Raw genomic sequence first — 23,458 nt, 5'->3', positions numbered from 1 at the left:
AGAAGTTGCGTGAATGGAAATTGATAATAATCGTCCCAGTCATGCAATATATATATATATAGATATTTATATTTATGCAGCTTGATTAACTATGATAAAAGGTTTATAGTTTAAGGATATATGCTATTTATACATTGTTTTGAACAGCATTTATTTATTTTCATATTTCGACTACGGAGAAAAACGTTTGGTGCTCACATAACTTACCAGATCTGCGACACTAATGACGAGTTTACTTGAAACAAAGAACTAACACCAATTGTACATGTTTAGTCTAGACACAGAGTTAATATAAACGGAACAAGATCGTTTGAAATCAACATCTTTCCTGATAATACGTTCATACATCAAAGTTTATTTGCACAACACGACAAATTTGAAAGCTTGTTTCTTCAAGAAATTGGTATCATAAACAGTTGTACATTGTTTTCTATAACCTCTATCAACACAGTATGACATGCATTATTTCCTAGTGAGATCTGATTATTCATCTAGCAAAATAGTATGACATGTGTTAACCAACTCAAGTGTGCTACGATATATGAATTAACTTTTACAGAGCAGTTTTTTGATCCGCACTTATATAACAATGAGCTACAGTTATAATGAGATGTTTTCGGATACCTGCTTTATTCCGAATATACAGACAAAACTAATTGACTGTCAAAGTTATAGTTTTACATTGTTTTATCTGACTGCCATTTTGTTTTTTATCAAAGAATAATTATTTATCAACGTATTATAAATCATATTTGTCTATAAGATCAGTTGTATAAATATGTAATTCATTGGTTACAGCAGCATTTAGCTTTACATAAGCACCATTTATGTTTAATTCAAAGATACTATTAATGGTTTTTAAATCGCATATTTCAAATTTGGATGCGTCGGACATCTGACGGAACACTCGTTAAATAATAATTGGAAGATAACAGGCACCAAGATCTGTTGAATGTTACGAAATCATATTCATAAATTGGGTCTATTATTTCTTTATTCAATTAGAAGATGGCTATTTATAATTAATTACTATGTAAAGTATTTTCTTATATATATTTTTTTTTTGTTCATGTTTATTATCAAGCTCTAATTATTTTTAGAACGAATGTTTTTTACCGTACACATAACTATTTTAGCACAATCACTATCTCGGAATAATTTTGGGGATACTCAATGCGTTACAAGGGCAGCATGTATGTGTAACACATTTCGTTTGGGCAATGTAATAATGGATTTTACCCATTCTTTACTTGTCACAAAATTATTACCTTAGTTCTCAGGCAGCCCTGAATAAAACGGGTAACTAGGCAGCCCTCTCGTCGGGTGAACGAATCATTTGTTTGTCCATTTGACAGTTCTTTTGGATACATGTTTTAATGTGCAAATGGTTTTTTCACTCGAGGTTATCCGTCTCAGGTTGCAAAGTGAGCCCATACTCTCTAAGCATGGGCTGGGCCAGCGCTCAACATGCAGGTATTAAGAGTAGGTATTAATATACTTGAGTTACCTATGTTTGACATGGGATGGCCCAGCGCTCAACATGTCACGCGTAGAGAGGTATAATATTTCGAAGTAACAAGTGTTCTTCGAATTATGCTTCAAGCTCTTGGCAATACTCTCTTTTAAAGGCTCTCTTTGCTATTAAGTTCACATTGTTTGAGGTTTCATTCAAAACTCTACGAGTTATGTTTCTGATAGATGTATAATCAAGCGGCTCGTTAATTTCTCCTTATGGTCTAAATAAAGGCAACAGTAGTATACCGATGTTCAAACTCACAAATCCATGGACAAAAAAACAAAATCGGGGCAACAAACCAAAACCGATGAATATTTGAAGTCACATTTATACATCTACACTCTATCGTCTATTGCAGTTGTAGCGATAGATGCTCGAATAATGTGAATTTAATTTCTTGATTGATATGTGTATTTTACTTATTTTTTAATACATATCAATCATAAGCATGTTGCCCGTAACGCCAATTTTTTTAATATTTTATATTTGTATTTATTGTGTTTTTATTTTGTTATGTATAAATATTAAATATTTTCCATTTTTGATTTATTCAGATTTTCCATTGGATAATTATTATTATTATTATTATTATTATTATTATTATTATTATTATTATTATTACTGTTTACATAACAGGTTTGATTAATACCACGGAGATGCTTCCAACATACATTTAATCTTAAATCAGCTGGGGGAAGGTCATTGTTCGTTCATATCTTGGATTGAAAGAAACACGGCACATAAACATGTAAATAAATTAATGGTAGGATTTCAGAAATGTTTAAAAATTCAAGAGGGATAAGGTAAATAAAGGCAACAGTAGTATACCGCTGTTCAAAACTCATAAATCCATGGACAAAAAACAAAATCGGGGTAACAAACTAAAACCGAGGGAAACGCATTAAATATAAGAGGAGAGCAACGACATAACACCGAAACGTAACACACACAGAAACGGACCAAGCATCAGACAAAACACCACGAGAATAACAAATATAACATGAAAACCAAATACATGAATTTGGGATAGACAAGTACCGTGCCACGTCTTATCTCAATTTCTCAAAAATAAGAGAAAACACAAACGACTCAACGTTAAAATGCAACACACACAGAAACGAACAATAATATAACAATGGCCATAAGGGTGTCCTTATCTGCTCTACTTCTTGTTGTATTCGTTGAAATACTGGACTGGGTTGCACAAACGTCTGTTAAGTTAATAGACTATTAACTTCTAATAGACGATTAAATATATAATGGCAATTAGTTAATAGAGAGATTTAATAGTGTTGCTATTAACATATTAATAATGAATTAAGCTTCATTTAATTATAAAATACATTATGAAAATCGTGAATTTTTGTCATTTTCATCCTTTTCATCAATTTTTCACGACGTCAACACGATTTCAGCGATTTTTATCATTGTCACGACGTCATCATGATTTTAACGGTTTTTATAAATTTTTCACGGCGTCAACATGATTTTTTTCATCAATTTTCAACGGGTCTACTTTCCACACGAAAACATATTCAATTCCAAGATACAAGAAATTGCATGTGTTGTCATTGAAAAAAACGAGGGGAAATAAATAAGCATTAGTAGTAAAATCCATTGTGTTACTAATTTAAATATAAAGTTTATTGTCGACGTCCATAAAAGAATATTGACAACTGCTGCTATATTTATATTTTCAATTTTGAGAGTCTTACTCAAGTCGAGTCGAGTTTTCTCAGACTTCTCTATATTATTGATATAAGAGGATTTCAGATAAATTGTATAGGAAAACACAGTGTGTTCAATAAGCCATATAGCTGACGACACAGCATTTTTTTTTATGATAAATATGATATCGAACTAGCATTGAATGAAATTGAAATAATTTAATTTTGGATGTAACACTAAAAGCATCAGGTAAAGGTAGAATTCTAAATATAGAAATAGACTATATGAATATGGATTATAAAAAAGTTGATCAATATCAACCAAATATTTCAAAGTTTGATAAAAATGTCTTGAAAAACTGAATAAAAGTTAAAAAAAGGACAGACAGATAAACCAAAATACTTTTACGAAATTAGAAAACAAATTAATTGGGGAAATAAATACATCGAATATGATTACAAAAGTCTGTATATCAAAGTTGGATACACGATTATTGGATTTAATTAAAATCATATTTTAGATGAAAATTGGGAAAAGATAAGAGTTAGGGTTAGGATATATGAAAATGGGGAAATTTCACAAAAAGTACTTTTTTCAAAAAAGAGAAAAAAATAAATCCAACTGGATAGCTGAGTTGACATCCTTAAAACGCAATTCTAAAAGATTGGTTATAAAGTCTTAGATCAGAGAGTTTTAACGTGAAGCACCAAAAGATTGGTTATAAAGTCTTAGATCAGAGAGTTTTAACGTGAGCAGAGTCAATGTAAAGGGGTAAATTCAGTAAATAAATATTTTACAGGGACCGCACATTTGGGGGAGAGCTTTCTTTATAAAACTGATTTACTGTGCTCTTCTGGTTGGTAAATAATGTTTGTAATAAATATTTTTGGATAGATGGATCAAAACTAGAGTTAAAAAAAATAGAAATAAATGATGAATTAACAAGTTTTTTTTCTACACGGTTAAAAAGTAATGTGTGTCAGTAAAGAAATTTAGTGCGAATCTACAGTAATTGTAAACAAGGCCATATGATTGCCCAAAAATGCCGCATCATCCTATGTTTTTATTGTTGCAAAAGATCCAAAAAAAAAGGCAACCTTTGTACTTTCATGAATGATATATGAAAGCTTTTAATTTCTAAAGGTAAATTAGGTATAAATTTAATTCAAGACATAGATTAGCATTAAAGTCAATGAAAGATTTTTTACTGAATTAACCCCTAAAAAGACAATGTTGGTCATTAAGTTGTAATTATATTGACATTTCTTTTTCGTCAATTAAATTATTATATAACATATAAGTAAAGAAACAAATGTTGTAACCGGTTGTTATAAATGTATGATTAAATGTAAAACCATTACAGGTAGAATTTCATTTGAAACCATTGAACATCTTTATTTTTAACTATTTATAAGAAAATAAATCGAAAACGTTATAATTTACATGAAAGGGAACAGAGAATGATTTATGGGACAAATTCTCTACTGACGGAGATTATTTACCAAAAAAGCTATTATTTAAAAAAAATCTTGTTTTTGGCTTTAAAATATCAGGTAAATGCCATGGCGGTCGAGTAACATGAAACTTTCTGGTCAGGCCGGGTATATGGAAATAACAAAATAATCCAATAATCCGTAGTCTTGTTGTCAAAGAAATATACAAGTAAATTCACTAATCTATGGTTTATTAAAATTCCATTCCAGGAAACTATTTACATTACATACAGTTTACAAAATGCATAGTTCAAATATTAATTGGCACATTACTTTCACACATCACAAATGGATTTCATTACAATTCCGCATCAAAATAAGCAACAGTGTCCAATACTGTGCACACCAAAGAAAAACTCCACAGGCATGGTGTTCTAAACCACGCAACAGTCTGAGCGGACAAAATATCAAAAATACATACAGTTGAATAGTAATGGCACAACTTTCTAAGAATCTATAAATTCTCCCAAAATCGGATCAAAACTGCCCAGAATAATAAAATCCTTTTTATTAACGTTTCATAATGTATAGTTCCTTTCTCACCTTCAATTCTCTTTTAAATAACTTTTCACATTGTATTGCTCTTAAATTTCTTGCCTTCAATCCCCCCAAACAGTAAAACAGAGAGCTCTTATATACCCATGATCTTCAAATATTCTCCAACTGACCTAACTATTCTCCAAATATTCTCCAACTGACCTAAATATTCTCCAAATATTCTCCAACTGACCTAAATATTCTCCAAATATTCTCCAACTGACCTAAATATTCTCCAAATATTCTCCAACTGACCTAAATTATCTCCAAATAATAAAACATATAAATCATATAAAAGTATTTACTACGTGACCTTGGAGAACATGCTATGTTAATCTCTTATAGCAGGATAGCCATTTGACTTAATGACTTTAACAGATGATAACCAAAACATTAATATGACAAAAATAATTACAGTGGACATAAAATAATACTTGTGCATAAATATTGCTCTGGCTTTAACTACCTTATAACTAATTGAATACTCAATTTACAAGTCCTACTATGTATCTGATCAGAAAATGAAAGGACTAGATGTATTTTGTCTAACTATTAGAGAATTTACAAAACGAATGCGTTAGAAAAAGTCAAGTTCTTAGTTTATGTAACAAAACATTTATTAGATTGATGTTTTATTTATTGATATAATACAATTAAAAATTATACTAATTCTTCACAAGGAGCTTGGACTTGTTGAAAAAATGTAACAATTAATTAAACAACTGATGGAAATAACAAAAATGTTCAAAACAAAAACAAAGTTATCATCGATTATAATTGGTAATACCTACATAATTTAAGAAAAATAATTTAATTTGAAAATGAAGTCAGTTAGTTTGGCATAAATAAAGGCAACATTAGAATATCGCTGTTCGGAATTCATGAATCGATAGAGAAAAAACAAATCCGGGTTACAAACTAAAACTGAGGGAAACGTATCAAATATAAGAGAACTACGACACAACAGAAACACAACATTAAAATGTAACACACATAGAAACGAACTATAATATAACAATGGCCATTTTCTTGACTTGGTACAGGGCATTTTATGAAGAAAAAGTTTGTGGCATGCCAAACCTACCGCTTTAATGGCAATTTTAATTATAACATTAAAATGTTATCATTACATGACAGGACTAACATACAAATAAATGGGAGAAAATAAAGGACAGAGAAAGAAACGAATAATAGCCAACCAAAGGTACTAGGTTAAAAAATATTAATACGCGCGCCACGTCCACACGAGTCAAACCAGCGACTTAAGTAAAACCAATTATCACGGTAATCACAATTTCCATACACATATTTGAAATGAATGAAACAAGGAAAACGTTACTAAACTGTTATACAGGTCAGCCACATATCTATGTCTATGATACACAGGGTATGATAGTGTAACTGTTATGATTATTTATCTTTGCCTAATCGGTTTTGAATGGCCTTCTAATTAAGGAATAACAGTTCTGTAGTTGAAGAGTTGCCACCGTCAATTGTATATTTGACGGTCGCAAATGCAGTTTTACTGGTGACGCGTAGCGGAGACAGTAAAACGGAGATTTGCGACCGTCAAATCAAAATTGACGGTGGCAACTCTTCAACTACAGTACTGTTATTTCGATTCTAATGCATTACAAAAAGAAATAATACGATAAAACTTGGAAAAATGTCTAAATTTACGTTACCTGTACGCTTCAAATTCGGATAAAATTACATTATTATAAAACGGCTAATTCGAGGAAGGTGTTATTTTATTTTCGATTATATAGTAGTAATCGAACATTTGTTGAGTCAATCATTTCAAAACGGCTGTCCCACCTTAGTTACGCCTGGTCAACTGTGGATTTGACGGCAATTTTTAGCCAATAAAAAAAATTGTTACATACAAATTGCATTAGAATATGTTTTCATACTTGGTTTGTGACCTGTTTATAGTTTTTTACAAAATAATGTTGTTGTAAAGTTTATGAATCTTTGAAACAATCGTTAATACTGATTGACTGATAAGAACGTTCTATTTGACTTGCATAATAATTCCTGAATGATCATTATCTACGATGCATGATTTAAACTTCTACAGTAATTTATAAGGTTCCCTTCTTCAGTGTTCTAGAAAATTCCGTGGTTATTATATATACAGACGCTGCTTTTTACTAATAGACATTAATATATTAGTACTCTAGATATACCTCTCGAGTTGTAGGACTGGCACTCCTATATACGCTCACATCATCGTTTTAATTTGTGAACTTTCAATCGATATGAAAAGCTCACTAGCTATAAAGATTGTGTTTAGTTTATTTTTAAAAAGATTGACTTTGAATTAAATGGAAATTAACTTATTGGACATATGATTATTCCGTTACAATAAAGACAAGAGAATAGACATTTCTATTTATATAATATGTAAACAGCAGGAGTCAGTCTCGCTCTCATTATTTCTTCCCAGTCAACATATTGAAACTAGTAAAGACTTGCAAGATGGCATTTTTTAATAATTCGACATATTGTGCATTTTATATTATGTAATATAGAAAGCTGATTTTTTTCTTCAATTAGTCTAGTTAAAGTCAATTTACGATCAAAGGTAATACAAAACAAATACAGCTGAACATAGATGAAATAGGGTACTGTTATAGTCATGTGCTTCGCAAAAGAGCGAAATATGTATAAAAATTCAAAAAGGATATAAAATTGTCATCAGCTACCATTTTGTGTTTCTTACTAAAATTATGTTGTTAGGGCTAATTTTGAACCATGCAATAACATTACCATTATAAGTTTAACAGCAATAGATACACATTTCGACAACCAATATATTTTCAGTGATGATTGAAACCGAAATATGCTATAGAAAAAAACTTATATAAACTTATGAAGAGCTATCAAACCAAAGTAATAGTTTCTCAAACTTACTTTTGTCAAAATCATCATTTTCATCATTTTCATCATTTTCCAAGTCTTTGATCTGGTATTTAGCTGCTACACGATGTAACGGTAAATTGTTGTGTGAAGAACTTGGAATTTTTATTTTTACTTTATGGCTTATTTTTCTTCCTCCAAGTTTTCCTTTCAGTGTAAATGAACCGGAAATACCACTCTAAAATCAACAACATAGAAAAAATATGTGTTTCCTTTTTCATCTATGTTTTAAAGATTGTCTCAATCAAAAGTTGCCAATCACAATGGTACAGCTTTGTTATATTATACATTAGACATCTACGAATCGAAGATTGTATTAACAATGTTGACTGCTGTATCCATAGTTTTGACATGTTTACCTATTTTATCTGGTTTTTAGTTCATACATTGTTTTCAATATAATGGAATTTTTTTAGACTGTCATACAAGTGAGAGTTTTAGCTAGCTATAATACCAGGTTTAATTCACCATTGTCTACATGAGGAAATGCCTGTACCACCTCAGGAACGTGTCAGTTGTTTTACCTTAGTTTAATGCGTTTGAGTTTTTGATTTTGACATTTGAATAGGGACTTTCTTGAAGTATTTTTACTATTTTACGTTTTACAAAAAGTGAGAATTGATTGATCTTTATAAAAACGATCGCCTTCTATCATATTTTGTTGAGCCTTAACATTTTTTTTAATATATCTACAATAATGATCAGCAAGTTAATGAAGATTGTATTAGAAATATTCTTTCAGAAAAGTTATGTCAAACGCATAACTAAAAAAACTAACTGACAATGACATGGCAAAAACGAAAAACGATCAAAGGCAATCAAAATATATAACACCGAAAACTAAAGATTGAGCAACACTAACCCCACATGTAAGTGATGCAAGTACAAATCCGGAAATAAGTCTAAATCGGTATGTCACATTCGAGGATTATAAGAGGACGGCATTGGGATACGACAAATGGAACATATGGAACGCCACAGCTGTTTTATATGGAACTCTGATATTACTTTATATTGTTATATTATTACTTAATGATATTTTGTCTTTACTTAGCATGGTTTTGACGTTAAGTAATGATGTTTTTATATAACTCAATATGGAATAGTCATTAACTTAATGATATTTCGTTATTACACGATATGGTTTCGTATTGACTTGATATAGATTTGTCATTACTCAATATGGTTTTGTCATTACTCGATGTGGTTTCACCATTATTAAATATGGTTGTGTCATTAGTCAATGTGGTTTTAACATTACTTGATGTGTATGTGACTTAACGTAATGTAGTTGTTTCATTACATGATGTGGTTTTGTTATTTCGTAATTATGATTTGTCTATTCTTTATATGGTTTTAACATTACGTAATGATGTTTCAAAATTTGACGATTTTACACTACTTGATGTGTTTGTTTCATTATTTGATGTGGTCTGGTCATTTTTTTATGTGGTTCTGTCATTCTTTAATGTGGTTATCCCATTACTTGATGAGGTAAAACCACGTGACCAATTCGGATAAACCTGTTCTATTTTTAGATAGATTCCCATGTTGTATGTGCCTTGAATGAGTGTGGCTATCCATCGAATTAGTGTTCAAATTAAAGTTCGGGTTACTGTTTGAGATAAACTTTGAGTTAGTTTTCGAATTCAAGTCATGCTTAGAATTAAAGTTCTAGTTAACATTGAGTTTCGAGTTGGACTTCGAGTTTGAGTCACTTCTTGAGGTAGAATTTGAGTAAGATTCGAATTTAAGTCTCATTTAGATTATTTGAGATTTCGAATTGAAGTCTCATTTAGATTAATTAAGATTTCGAATTGAAATTCGAGCAATTTTATATGTCTTTTTGAGTTCGGAATTCAATTTTTTATCGCGGAACAAGGGCTTTTGCTCGGGCTTCCGAAAAGAGGGCTCCGGGGTATGCGTACTAAATAAACCATGTTACAGTATACCAAAAGCGCAACATAGGAGTCGAAATAAAGTTAGATTTGGTGTGAATGCCAATGAGACAACTATCCACCAGAGTTTAAATGAAGAGGATATAAGAAATCATATATAGGCAAGCGTACAGCCTTCAACACTCCGTATAGTCAGCTACAAAAGGCCACCATGCACTATGTGAAAAAAAATCAAACGAAAAAAATAACGCTCTAATTTACAAAAAAGATATATGACACATAAGTGAACAAGGACAACAATTGAGCTTCATGCTCCTGACTTTGGGCAGGTACATAAAGAAAGTGCACGTGGCGGAGTTTAACATGTATGTGAGCGATAAATCCTAACCTATCATCTGACTGTAACAGTAGTGCAACAGCACAACACGAGAAAAAAATGTAAACTTTGACAAAGTGATGCCCCCGCACTCATTTAACTGCTTATACCACAAAAAGAACAAAGTTCAATTTTTCTCCCAAAAGAGGAAAAATAATAAAAAGAAAAAACCCTGACCACATGCACACCTTCAATACATGTACAAACAGCCAGTAGAGTGATAAATTCCTCGCATTCAAACTGTAGGAGAAGTTATCTGGAAACGCCCTACTTATGCAAGTAAATTCCCCAAAAATTACAAAGTTCAACTTTCTCCCAAAATAGCAAATATTAATAAAAATTAAACCCTGAACACATGCAGCACACTTTCAATATATGTACAAACAGACAGTAAAGAGAAAACTTTCTAGGATTCAAACTGTTGGAGGAGTTATGCGGAAAAACTATATACCCATAATGGGACGGACAGACGGACAGACGGACAGAGGTTAAACACTATGCCCCCAACTTTCAGTTGCGGTAAAGTTGCAGTGGCTTAAAAAAAAGTTTCAATTGGCTGTCTCAATAGATCGGTATGACTGGGTAATTTAACTCCATCGGGGGGATTTCGGGTTCCCCTGAAAGGTAAGGAGATTCTGCTCAATGAGTGGCACCCGTCGTGTTATTCGCGAAATTACAAATCGAGTGATTTGGTTTTATTTGGTAGTTCACATTCGAGTAAAATATGACTGTATTATGGTAACGACAACTGGAACATGTTCGTCGTCACATATGAAACAGATATTCCAAAGCGTTTATTTTTCAATTAGTGCGAGGTAGATCAAAAAAATAAAAGATTGATATTCGTATATATGTTCCAATAATCATTCACGCTAAAATAAATTCGGATAATTCTTATTTTATAGTATTGATGCTTTGTCGCTTAGTCCGAGCCCCCTCCCCCGATTTTTCTGTAATTTAAGAGTGAGTTGATTTGAAGTGTCTCATTTGTTAAAAATAAAATATTAGTCTTTAAATTTTGTCGAAACTGCGTTTCAATGTAGCGGCAGTGAGACACAACAACGTCGTCGATAGTGGCGTCATTTCGGGACCTTTTATAGCTTACTATGGGGTATGGGTTTTGCTCTTTGTCAGACAATGATAATACAATAAATAATAAAAAATTTACAGTATTTCGGATTTCGGACATAATTGGGATATCCCCATACCACTTGGTCCTGTTATCTTATCGGAAGTTTTCAAATAGAAGCAGTATTTTAATAAATTTGTAAAATATTCAACGGAACGCTACCGCTGTGTCTCGCCTGATATTGCTGCATTCAGTGTAAAAGCGGAATGTTGATCGTCTGTACATTCATCGGTCAAATTTAAAAAAAAAGGGGGGGTTTCTTAAGATGCTTTTTCTTGATATTGAGGAACTCCTATACAAGTTTTAAAATACTTCATGGAGGTAATAAATTTATCATGTTAAAACAGTTTGATTCGGTTTTATCTAACTAAAACCAATCTATATAGTTTTCGACAATGAGCAAAACCCATACCCCACAGTAAGTTACAAAAGGTCCCGAAATGACGCCACTATCGACGACGTTGTTGTGTCTCACTGCTGCTACATTGATGTCGCAAGCTCGACACAAATCAAAAGACTATTACTTTATTGATAACAAAATAGACACTTTAAATCAACTCGCACTTAAGTTACAGGAAAATCCCCCCGATGGAGTTAAATAACCCAGTCATACCGATCTATTGAGACAGGCAATTGAAACTTTTTTTTAAGCCACTGCAATTTTACTGCAACTGAAAGTTGGGGGCATAGTGTTTTAAAACCTCTGTCCATTCGTCCGTCTGTCCGTCCCATTATGAGTATATAGTTTTTCCGCATAACTCCTCCAACAGTTTGAATCCTGGGAAGTTTTCTCTTTACTGTCTGTTTGTTCATATATTGAAGGTGTGCTGCGTGTGGTCAGGGTTTAAGTTTTATTAATATTTGCTATTTTGGGAGAAAGTTGAACTTCGTAATTTTTTGGGAAATTTACTTGCATAAGAAGGGTGTTTACAGATAACTTCTACAGTTTGAATGCGAGGAATTTATCCCTCTGCTGGCTGTTTGTACATGTATTGAAGGTGTGCATGTGGTCAGGGTTTTTTCTTTTTATTACTTTTCCTCTTTTGGGAGAAAAATAGAACTTTGTCCTTTTTGGGGTATAAGCGGTTAAATGAGTGCGGGGGCATCACTTTGTCTAGTTTATATTGTTTTCTTGTGTTGTGCTGTTACACTACTGTTACAGTCCGATGTTAGGTTTGGATTTATCGCTCACATACATGTTAAACTCCGCCACGTGCACTTTCTTTATGTACCTGCCCCAAGTCAGTAGCATGAAGCTCAAGTGTTGTCTTTGTATACATATGTGTCATATTTGTTTTTTTGTAAATTAGACCGTTTGTTTTTTCGTTCGATTTTTTTTTCACATAGTGCATGGTGGCCTTTTGTAGCTGACTATACGGAGAGTAGAAGGCTGTACGCTTGCCTATATATGATTTCTTACATCCACTGCATTTAAACTCTGGTGAATAGCTGTCTCATTGGCAATCACACCACATCTAACTTTCTTTCAACTCCTATGTTGCGTTTTGTATACTGTAACATGGTTTATTTAGTACGCATACCCCGGAGCCCTCTTTTCGGAAGCCCGAGCAAAAGCCCTTGTTCTGCAATAGAAAATTTAATTACGAACTCAAAAATACATATGAAATAGCTCGAATTTTAATTCGAAATCTTAATTAATCTAAATGAGACTTAATTTCGAATCTTACTCAAACTCTACCTCAAGAAGTGACTCAAATTCATAGTTGTAACTAGAACTCTGCCATTGAATGTGACTCAAACTCGAAGTCCAACTCGAAACTCAATGTTAACTAGAACTTTAATTCTAAGCATGACTTGAATTCGAAAACTAACTCAAAGTTTATCTCAAACAGTAACCCGAACTTTAGTTTGAACACTAATTCGATGGATGGCCACACTCATTCAAGGCACATACAACATGGAAATCTATCTAAAAATAGAACAGGTTTTTTTCCGAATTGGTCACGTGGTTATACCTCATCAAGTAATGGGATAACCACATTAAAGAATGACAGGACCATATCAAAGAATGCCAGACCACATCAAATAATGAAACAAACACATCAAGTAGTGTAAAATCGTCAAATTTTGAAACATCATTACGTAATGTTAAAACCATATAAAGAATAGACAAATCATCATTACGAATTAACAAAACCACATCATGTAAACCGTATCATGTAATGAAACAACTACATTACATTAAGTCACATACACATCAGATAATGTTAAAACCACATCGAGTAATGACAAAACCATATTGAGTAATGTAAAAACTATATCAAGTCAATACGAAACCATATCGTGTAATATCGAAATATCATTAAGTAATGACTATTCCATATTGAGTTTTATAAAAACATCAGTACTTAACGTCAAAACCATACTAAGTAAAGACAAAATATCATTAAGTAATAAAAACAAACATAAAGTAATATTAGAGTTCCACATAAGACAGCTGTGGCGTTCCATAGTAACATGTAAGTCGTCATTTGTTCGTGTTGCTTAGTCTTTAGTTTTCTATGTTGTGTCATGTGTACTATTATTTGTCTGTTTTTCTTTATCACTTTTAGCCATGGCGTCGTCATTTTTATTTTTGATCTATGATTTTGACTGTCCCTCTGGTATCTGTGAATCAGATTATCCATTATGTGGATAAGTGTGTTAAGTGGATACGTTGTATTTTTTAGTATTTTTCTTAAATAGGAAAGCAGAAGACATGTTGTAGATAGGAGTGTTTCCTTCAACAGGAAGAGAATGGATTTGTTTTGATTTTTTAAGTATTTATCACAGAAGCAAACAGTGGATACCTTGTATTTATTATTCCATTACTAGAACGTTTGTGGATATGTTATCAATTGAAGTGATAATTAAAACAAAACATCACAATAAAATCAATACCTTATTAGTATCATGTGATTGTACCAAGGCAAATAAAACAAGTTTTTCTTTGTGGAAGATGGCAGGAGGCTCCTTAGGGATATCTATAATTGTAAAACATTTAGGAATATCCCAATGCAGACTGACTTCTGACATAGAACTGTCAAATGATCTTTTCATTGCTGTTATCACCTGTGACAAAATACCATTTTTTTAAAAACATCTTACATACATTATATGTTATACACAAATTTGTTATGTCTAACGTTAACTCATTCGTGAAAAGGAATTGTAAATTAGACATGCTGACTACATTTTTGTTATTTTTATCATACAAAATTTATCAAACTTTCTGATCGTAGGCTTTGTTTTGGTAGAACAATAAAATGTGGCTGAAGAAAAGTATCAAAATCAATCGAATAACTGTCTTCATACATACTGACAGACTATTTGCTCACTGACATATACATGGGGTATCATCAGGTCAGTAGCAATTACTGTCTTCATTCATACATACTGACAGACTATTTGCTCACTGACATATACATGGGGTATCATCAGGTCAGTAGCAATAACTGTCTTCATACATACTGACAGACTATTTGCTCACTGACATATACCAGGGGTATCATCATGTCAGTAGCAATTACTTCCGTACTGGCTTGATTTAAAGCAAACCTCTCTAAATTTGTCAGTTTATAAATTTAGAAGATACTAATACTGTGTTGATAAATATTTCGTATCAACCTCACAAATAATGCATGATTGTCTTAAAGTATATATTATAGGCACTGATCTTATCATAATTAACATTTAACAGTGTTCTTTTTATTTTGTCTTTTTATATTTTTAGCCTTTACTGTTAAGTCATTGTTTTTTGAAAGGATCGTTTTAGCGTGACTCGGTATTAGTTATTGTGCTAGAGTCATGTTTGTGTTTGTTTTGCTTGTGCTTATGTTGTATTTTTAAAGCAAAGCGTAAATAATGTTGAAGGAATTTAATGACTGTTATAAAACCCACCATGTTTTTTTCTTAAAACGCCCTGTACCAAGTCAGGAAAATGGCAATTGTTATCCTGTAGTAAGTTTCTGTGTGTGTTGCATTGTCGTTTGGTTTTTTGTTGCACTTCATTCTATTGGTTCGTTGTTTTCCTCTTATATTTTATGTGTTCCACTCAGTTTTAGTTTGTAAACCGGATTTGTTTTCTCTTAATCGATTCATGACTTTCGAACAGCGGTATACTACTGTTGCATTTATTTGTACATTGAGAGGTTAAAAAAGCTTTAAAACGAGGTTTAATCTCAAATATTATACATCAGGAAATGTCTGTGCAAAGTCAGGAATAAAACAACTGTTGTTGTGTTTAAAATTCTTATTTTGCATTTTGAATTTTCCCTTTATTTGTTTGTGTCTATGTTGGTCATATAGCTCCCATTTGGCTTTTAATATTCGGCATTGCGCATTGTTGATGAAGGTATTTCAAGAAAAACGCTTCGGGTGCGTGAGATTTATAGTTTGTTTTCATTTCTTAAGCATGAAGAAGTTCATGTTTAAGATCGATCGTGAGAGTCATTTAAAATTATTTCCAGTTTATCTACATATATCAGCAACATAAATAAAACTAAGGAATAATGGAATATTTTGTGCTGCTTTTTCGACTTTTGTGGGAGAGTCGGCTATGATAATGATAATTATTCATCCACAAACCATCAAGAAAAATGGGTTTTATTGTGCTGGACAGGTACTTGAAAATCAAAATTAAATCTATAAAAACAAACTCTACTGATATTCTCTATAAGATTACTGTTCATTACTCCTCAGATAGAGCAAAGATGGCTTACATCAAGTCAAATTTGCCTCCTTTAAGGGTATATAATTCATAAAATATTGTTTTTATTTTAATTGAAAGCTAGATCAAAGACCTCATATGGAAATATAAATCCACACATCGGTAGCTGTACTCCTTAGTTTTTTTTCAAAAATCAACGATATCAGAGGTATAGAAAGATATTCTTAACCTATCATCGACAGTAAAACTTAATCTTTTGTCATCGGGTCGTTCAAATACACCATAAACCTTATATAATTCATAATTATGATTTTGTTCAAAGCCGAAGAACTTGTATACTTGTAATATTTTTGTCTGAATGTAATTTTATTTATAAATAATTTCATAATTAACTTTGCAATTCCAATAATACCTTTTTTAGCATGTTATCTCCATCCTTAATAAAAGTAGCTTTCCCACCACTGACTTTAGCAACATTTTTTATCAAGCTAGTTGATACTCCTTCGCCAATACCAAATGTGAAAACTCTACAACAAATATTCTTCTACAAAAACTGTGGATTCAATAATATTTGTTGGATACCAATTTTCGTGGATTTCGTTGGTATAGGGGAACCACGAATCTAATAATACATCGAATTACAAATTGTCTAAAGAAATTTATGCAGACTTTGCCAAAACAACGACATAAAATATCATATCATATCATTCAAGTTTTTCTGGATCCACAAAATTGAAACCAACGGATAAAAATGAATAACAAATATCGAACATGAAAACAATTAGATGGTAGACATTTCTTCAACACCATGTCTACATAACTTTCTTATTTGTGACGTTATCAGGTCTGTCTCTTAAACACACTATATGCTTTTCGTTGGCTTATCACATACGCAAATATTGAAGTAGGTCCTGATTATAGCTGGATTGTATTATGCTCCATGGTAAATTATATATATATAGAATCACTGGAGCATGTCTGGAGTGACTGATGAAAAGTACTGATGATGTTAGTGTTTGATTTATCTAACTGTACGAAAAAAGTTTTAAAAAATCTTCAAGCATGTATGTGTAAGGATAGTTAATAGTAATAATATATTTCATTTCAAATAAATTATTTATTTCTATGATTGGATGTGATTGTATTTTGTATGTATTAATCTCTTGGTTTACATTTGAATTTGACGGAGATTTTTTTTCATATACAAAACATATTGTATTGTATTATTAATAATATTCATTATTAATATTAAAACAAATTGTATTTTAATACTGCTGATGTTGTTTATCTCTCTCTGAACTTTTTCATGTCAAAAATAATACCTTGTCTGAACCTGCGTTGCTGAATGCGTTAACTGAGGTGTAATCGTAATCCTTTTATTAAAGACAAGAAAACTGTTTTTTTTTTTTAAATAAGACCGTTAGTTTTCTCGTTTGAATTGTTTTACATTGTCATACGGGGCTTTTTATAGCTGACTATGCGGTATGGGCTTTGCTCATTGTTGAATGATGTACGCTGACCTTTAGTTTGTAATTTCTGTGTCATTTTGGTCATTTGTGGAGAGTTGTCTTATTTGCAATCATACCACATCTTGTTTTTTTTTATATTTGATGGGACAATGAAATAAAATTCAAACTTTCAGCAAACAGGATGTGACTTCACTGCAAATCTAAAAATGCTTACACGCAACAACTCATCATTATCAGACTGCAAACCAAATATAAAATCACTCTCTTCAATAGACACCGTCACGGCAATAAACAAAAATTTTAGTATCTTCAGACCATGAGTGTTCAAAATTCTACCCAAGGTCTTTTCACCGAAGGGATGGACTGACGGACGGAGACGAGTTGTAATTAAACCTGCTTTTGACGTTGTTGGTCCATGTAATAATAGGCAAACACAATTGAATTCATAAAATTATCATTTAGTAGTAATAACTTCTATGAAAAGTCAGTTTCAGTAACCAGTGGCAATCAAGTATATTATGTATTGCTGCTCATTTCCTCTATACATATCTTTCGTCTGTACAACGCACAATCTTTTGAATTTGCAAACAAATCATAGTATTATGGTAATTATACATGTTATATAGATAGTTTTGAAGATTTTGCATTGATTGCTGATCATTTCTTTAATTCGCCGTTAATAAATTAGGATATTGTTTTAGCATCCCAACTAAATTTCTTTGGTAAGGACTAGTCAAAGAGTTATTTGATAAAATTGAGAATGGAAATGGGGAATGTGTCAAAGAGACAACAACCCGACCAAAAAGAAGACAACAGTCGAATGCCACCAATGGGTTTTTTATGCAGTGAGACACTCAAGCACCCGAAGGCGTACTTCAACTGGCCCCTCAACAAAAATGTATACAAGTTCATTTATAATGGACGTCATGCTAAACTCCGTAATATACACAAGAAACTTAAAATTTAAAAATCATTCAAAACTAACAAAGGTCAGACGCTCCTGACTTGGGACAAGCGCAATATGCGGCGGTCTTAAACATGTTTTTGAGATCTCAACCCTCCCTATACCTCTAACCGATGTAGAAAAAAAACATCCAACAGTACGCACAGTAAAATTCAGATCCGAGACCGATGTCAGAATAGGTAATGTAAAGAAATTAAACAAAAATGACAATGATGCATAAATTAACAACGGATTACTAGTAGTTACTGACATGCCAGCTCCAGACCTCAATTAAACTGATTTAAAGATTATGTCTTCATCATATGAATATTAAGTACAATCCTTTCCGTTAGAGGTTTAATATCATAACATCATAAAATATATGAGAGGAACATAACCCGTGTCATGCCAGCTGGTTTTAGAATACATGTGTAATTTCCGTTAGGTTTTGTTAGCTTTTGAGGTGAATGCCGACATTTTTATGTTTTATAAAGAATAATATCATAAGAAATAGACGTGGAATACCTGAACGTATAAGATGTCTGCATGTTGAATTATATTTACGGATGATGTCCTTGTACCGATGATAAAATTTAGTAAATGTTTTGACTAGTTTTGTATATCTAAAACACTGGTGTAATACCTTTTCAGTAATGCACTAAAATCTAATGCGTTGTTCCATACACGACGGAATCTTACAAGTTGAGATTTACAAACACGATAAGATGGTGACAAGGGAACGTCACCATCTACAATATGTGATTAAAGATAGGAAGTGAAATATCATCTCTTTCATCATAATCTTTGGTATTGAGTTTCCTGTTAATGATATAAATATCCCGATCGAGGAAAGGGCAGTGTTCATTATCAGTATAAGCTTTATTTAAAGTTGGTTCAACAGGATAAATTTCTTTAGTATTCATACTGAAGTCGTCATTATTGAGAGCGAAAATATTCATCCAAATAACTAAAGGTATTGTTAAATTTTTATATCAGATGTTGTTTTGATGGGTATTTTCTGATTTTAGTCATAAATTGTAACTCATAACAATACAGAAACAGATCCGCAGGAAGTTGTGCAAAGTAAGTCCCCATTGGAATTCCGATTACTTGACGATAAACGGAATTTCCAAAGTGAACACAAATAGTATCTAATAAAATTCAAGGGCAGTTATAGTATCAAAGCATAGTTTTTTTGTTACTTATTACTAAAAAATTATCAAAAGAGTTTGAACATATGTATTCGCATACTCACTTTTTAAATGCCTTTTTTGATTGAGTGTGTGATTTTTTTCTTAATAAGAATATGAGGCAAAGCCGTTTATCGGGTAGAAAAATCAAAACTTTGAACATATTCAAAATCACCAAATGTAAGCATGCAATTTATCGCGCACTTCCGACAAAAGAGTAGATCCGGTAAGGGCCAATTTTGGCGTCAAATTACAAGTTCATCTGACGAAAGATTTTAGACAGAGTAATAAATCAGTTCGAAAATCGTATAATCAATAATGACAGTAGCGATATCCGTCTATTATGGGACAATATAAAAGTTGAAATTAGAGACGAATCTATTCTATACTGTAAAAGAAAATCGAAATGATCAAGGGAGACAACAAGAAAATTAGAAAGCGAATTAGAACACTTAACGACAATCAGAGATGAACAATTAAACGAAGATGAAACACTTACAAATAATATAAAACAATTAGAAGTACAATTAGACACAATTTATGAATATAAAGCAAAGGGGGCTCAAATTAGATCAAGGGAGAAATGGATAGAGCTGGGGGAAAAGAATAATTCTTATTTTCTGGGATTAGAAAAACAGCGACAGGTAAAAAAATCCATTAACAAACTCAAAAATGAAAATAACGAGGTAACAACAAATCAAGAACAAATTTTAAAAATGATTAAAAACTATTATAAAATATTATATACAACCACGGCCCCAGATAAAGATCTACTGCATAAATATGTAGGTGATACTGTTATGGAAAGGGAGATAAATGTAAATGACTTTAAAATTTGTGATGGGGAGGTTACTATAGATGAATGTACTAAAGCTATTAACACGATGAAGTTAAATAAATCACCGGGTCTAGATGGTTTAACATTAGAATTTTATAAGACGTTCTGGGAAAAATTAAAAACAGTGTTAGTAAAAGTTCTAAATAAGGGACATGAGGAAAAACTTCTTTCATATACACAACGAACGGGTGTTCTTACTTTATTATTCAAGAAAAATGATCCATTATCTTTAGACAATTATCGTCCAATATCATTATTAAATGTAGATTTGAAAATACTATCTCATGTTTTAGCACAGAGACTAAAAAAAACTTCTTCCTAAATTAATTAATGAAGATCAAACTGGATATGTAAAAAATCGATTTATTGGATTTAATTTACGGCAAATCCAAGATATAATGGACTATGCAGAATCAAACGGAATAGATGGGGCTATAATATTTGTTGATTTTACAAAAGCTTTTGATTCTTTGGAATGGGAATTTATGTTAGGTGTTCTAAAACATTTTGGTTTTAATGAATCATTCATATCATGGGTGAAAACATTATATAAGGGAATACAGACGTGTGTAATAAATAATGGATGGGTATCCGAAATTTTTTAAAACTCTAGAGGAATCCGTCAAGGGTGTCCTTTATCGGCTTTACTTTTTGTTTTATCGGTCGAAATTATGGCCGAGCGATTGAGGCAAACCTCAGACATTAAAGGTTTTCGTATTACTATAGATAATAAAACACATAGCATCAAAATATCACAATTAGCTGATGATACAACTCTGTTTTGTAGTTCAAAATCAGATATATCTAAAGCTATGAATATAATTGAAACATTTGGCTCTTTCTCAGGGTTGAAGCTAAACCGTAATAAAACAGAAGGAATTTGGATTGGGGCGCTTAAAAACAGCGTAGATAAGATTGAGGGCATACGCTGGACAGACAAACCTGTCAAAGCTTTAGGCATTTATTTTGGTCACGATAAACTTCAATGTGAAAAGTTAAATTGGGAACCTAAAATAGATAACATGAATTCATTAATTAAAACATGGGAAAAAAGAAAATTAACAATGGTTGGGAAAATATTGATCATAAAATCTTTAATATTACCAAAATTTACATTTTTGGTTACTTCGTGCAAAGTTCCAGATATTTACTTGAAAGAAATTGAAAGCTGCTGTTTCAAATATATTTGGGAAGGAAAAAATGACAAAGTAAAAAGAAACACACTTATTGGCGAATACCAAAAAGGGGGGTTAAGAATGATCGATTTTGACAGTTATTTTACAGCACTGAAAGCCTCATGGGTCTCTAAATTAACAACAACCAATATGCCGAACTGGAAGATTATTCCTACTAAATATTTTAACAATCTTGGTAAAAACTTTCTTGTTTTTAACATGAATTTAGAAAATATTAAATCAATAGATGGACTTGCAAAAATACCCGATTTTTATTTACAAGTAATTTCAAGTTGGGTTAAAACAGGAGGAGGTTTATCAACATTTTCTAATCACTTTTCTAATATTAGAAAACAGATTATTTGGGGAAATAAATATATTAAATGTCGCAACAAATGCTTGTTTTTCCCGAGCTGGGTTAAAAGTGGATTGGTTTATATTAATGACATATTCGATCGTGAAGGAAATTTATCCGAAAGTTTTATTTTAAAAAAATTAATTAATAAAACAAACTGGATTGCAGAGTTTAAGATGTTAAAATCCTGCATCCCAAAAGAATGGATGCAAGTTTTAAAAAAAGAAAACTCCGTTAAGAGTATAATCAATATATGTAAGGTCAAATTAAGATGGCAAAATAAACAAATTGAAACAAAAGATATCAACAATAAAATACTCTATAAAACTTTAGTAGATAAAAAATATATAAAGCCAATCGGTATGAACATTTGGACAAGATATTTAAAATTAGAATACATACCACAGATGTCATTTGTATACGATATTATATTTAAAATTTTAAAGGAAAATAAGTTAAAAATTTTCAGATGGAAACTGCTTCAATATATTATTCCTACAAAGCAGCTACTATTAAAGTGGAAAATATCTGAGAACGATAAATGCAATTTTTGTAAAACAAAAGAAGAAGATTATTTGCATTTCTTTATTACATGTTCATTTTTGAAAGATTTTTGGGAGAAAGTACATTATCTTCTAGCAAAAATGAATTTTCAAAACAAGATATTAGCAAAACATATAGTATTTGGATACAAAATATCAGATCAAGGGTATAACGGTTTTAATTATTTCTTGACAATTATAGGTTTTTGTATTTACAAGTCGTACTATGTATCCGAGCAAAAACTGAAATTTTTAGATGTGTATGCTATGTTTATAAAGGATTTACGAAGGTTCATGAATGAGAACAAAACAGTATCTCAAAATGTATTTTTCATAAAGTTAAAAAGATTGATATAATTGATGGGAATAAAAAATAATGTTTTATTATATTTTATAATATTCTGTGTATTTTCCTGGATACTCAGAAAGTATTTCACAGGGATACTTTATTGAAGCTTGGACAATGAAGTAAACATGTAACAAGCAATTTGAAGAATAAAGAATATTTATTTGTAAAAAAAAAAAAAAAAAAAAAAAAAAAAAAAAAAAAATTTTAGACACTTTTAAAACACTTAAGTGTCTATTTCAGATAATTCAGTACGTTTATCTGAAAGATGGATTTTGTCAAAAATGAAAGTGGCCGCATCTGTGTTCATCCTCAACTTTTAAATATGTTACATATTATCATCAAATACAACTTACATTTCAATATTAAGAATGAACACGAATGCGGCCACT

The 23,458-nt window shown here is 31.4% G+C and overlaps 1 protein-coding gene across 7 annotated transcripts in view; it reads right to left on the bottom strand.

The window, feature by feature from the left end:
- Positions 1-23,458, bottom strand: part of LOC143071572 (von Willebrand factor A domain-containing protein 5A-like) — a 97,624-nt gene that overhangs the window by 37,141 nt on the left and 37,025 nt on the right. For all 7 annotated transcript variants that reach the window (XM_076245963.1, XM_076245960.1, XM_076245964.1 and 4 more), the window contains 3 exons: positions 16,621-16,735; positions 14,441-14,611; positions 8,131-8,314 (listed from right to left, as the gene is read on the bottom strand). In XM_076245963.1, coding sequence (XP_076102078.1) covers positions 8,131-8,314; positions 14,441-14,611; positions 16,621-16,735 — 470 coding nt within the window. The remainder of the gene's footprint in view (positions 1-8,130; positions 8,315-14,440; positions 14,612-16,620; positions 16,736-23,458) is intronic.

Source organism: Mytilus galloprovincialis, chromosome 4 (assembly GCF_965363235.1).
Source record: "Mytilus galloprovincialis chromosome 4, xbMytGall1.hap1.1, whole genome shotgun sequence".
Classification (NCBI taxonomy): Eukaryota; Metazoa; Mollusca; class Bivalvia; order Mytilida; family Mytilidae; genus Mytilus; species Mytilus galloprovincialis.
This window is presented reverse-complemented; position numbering and strand designations above follow the sequence as displayed.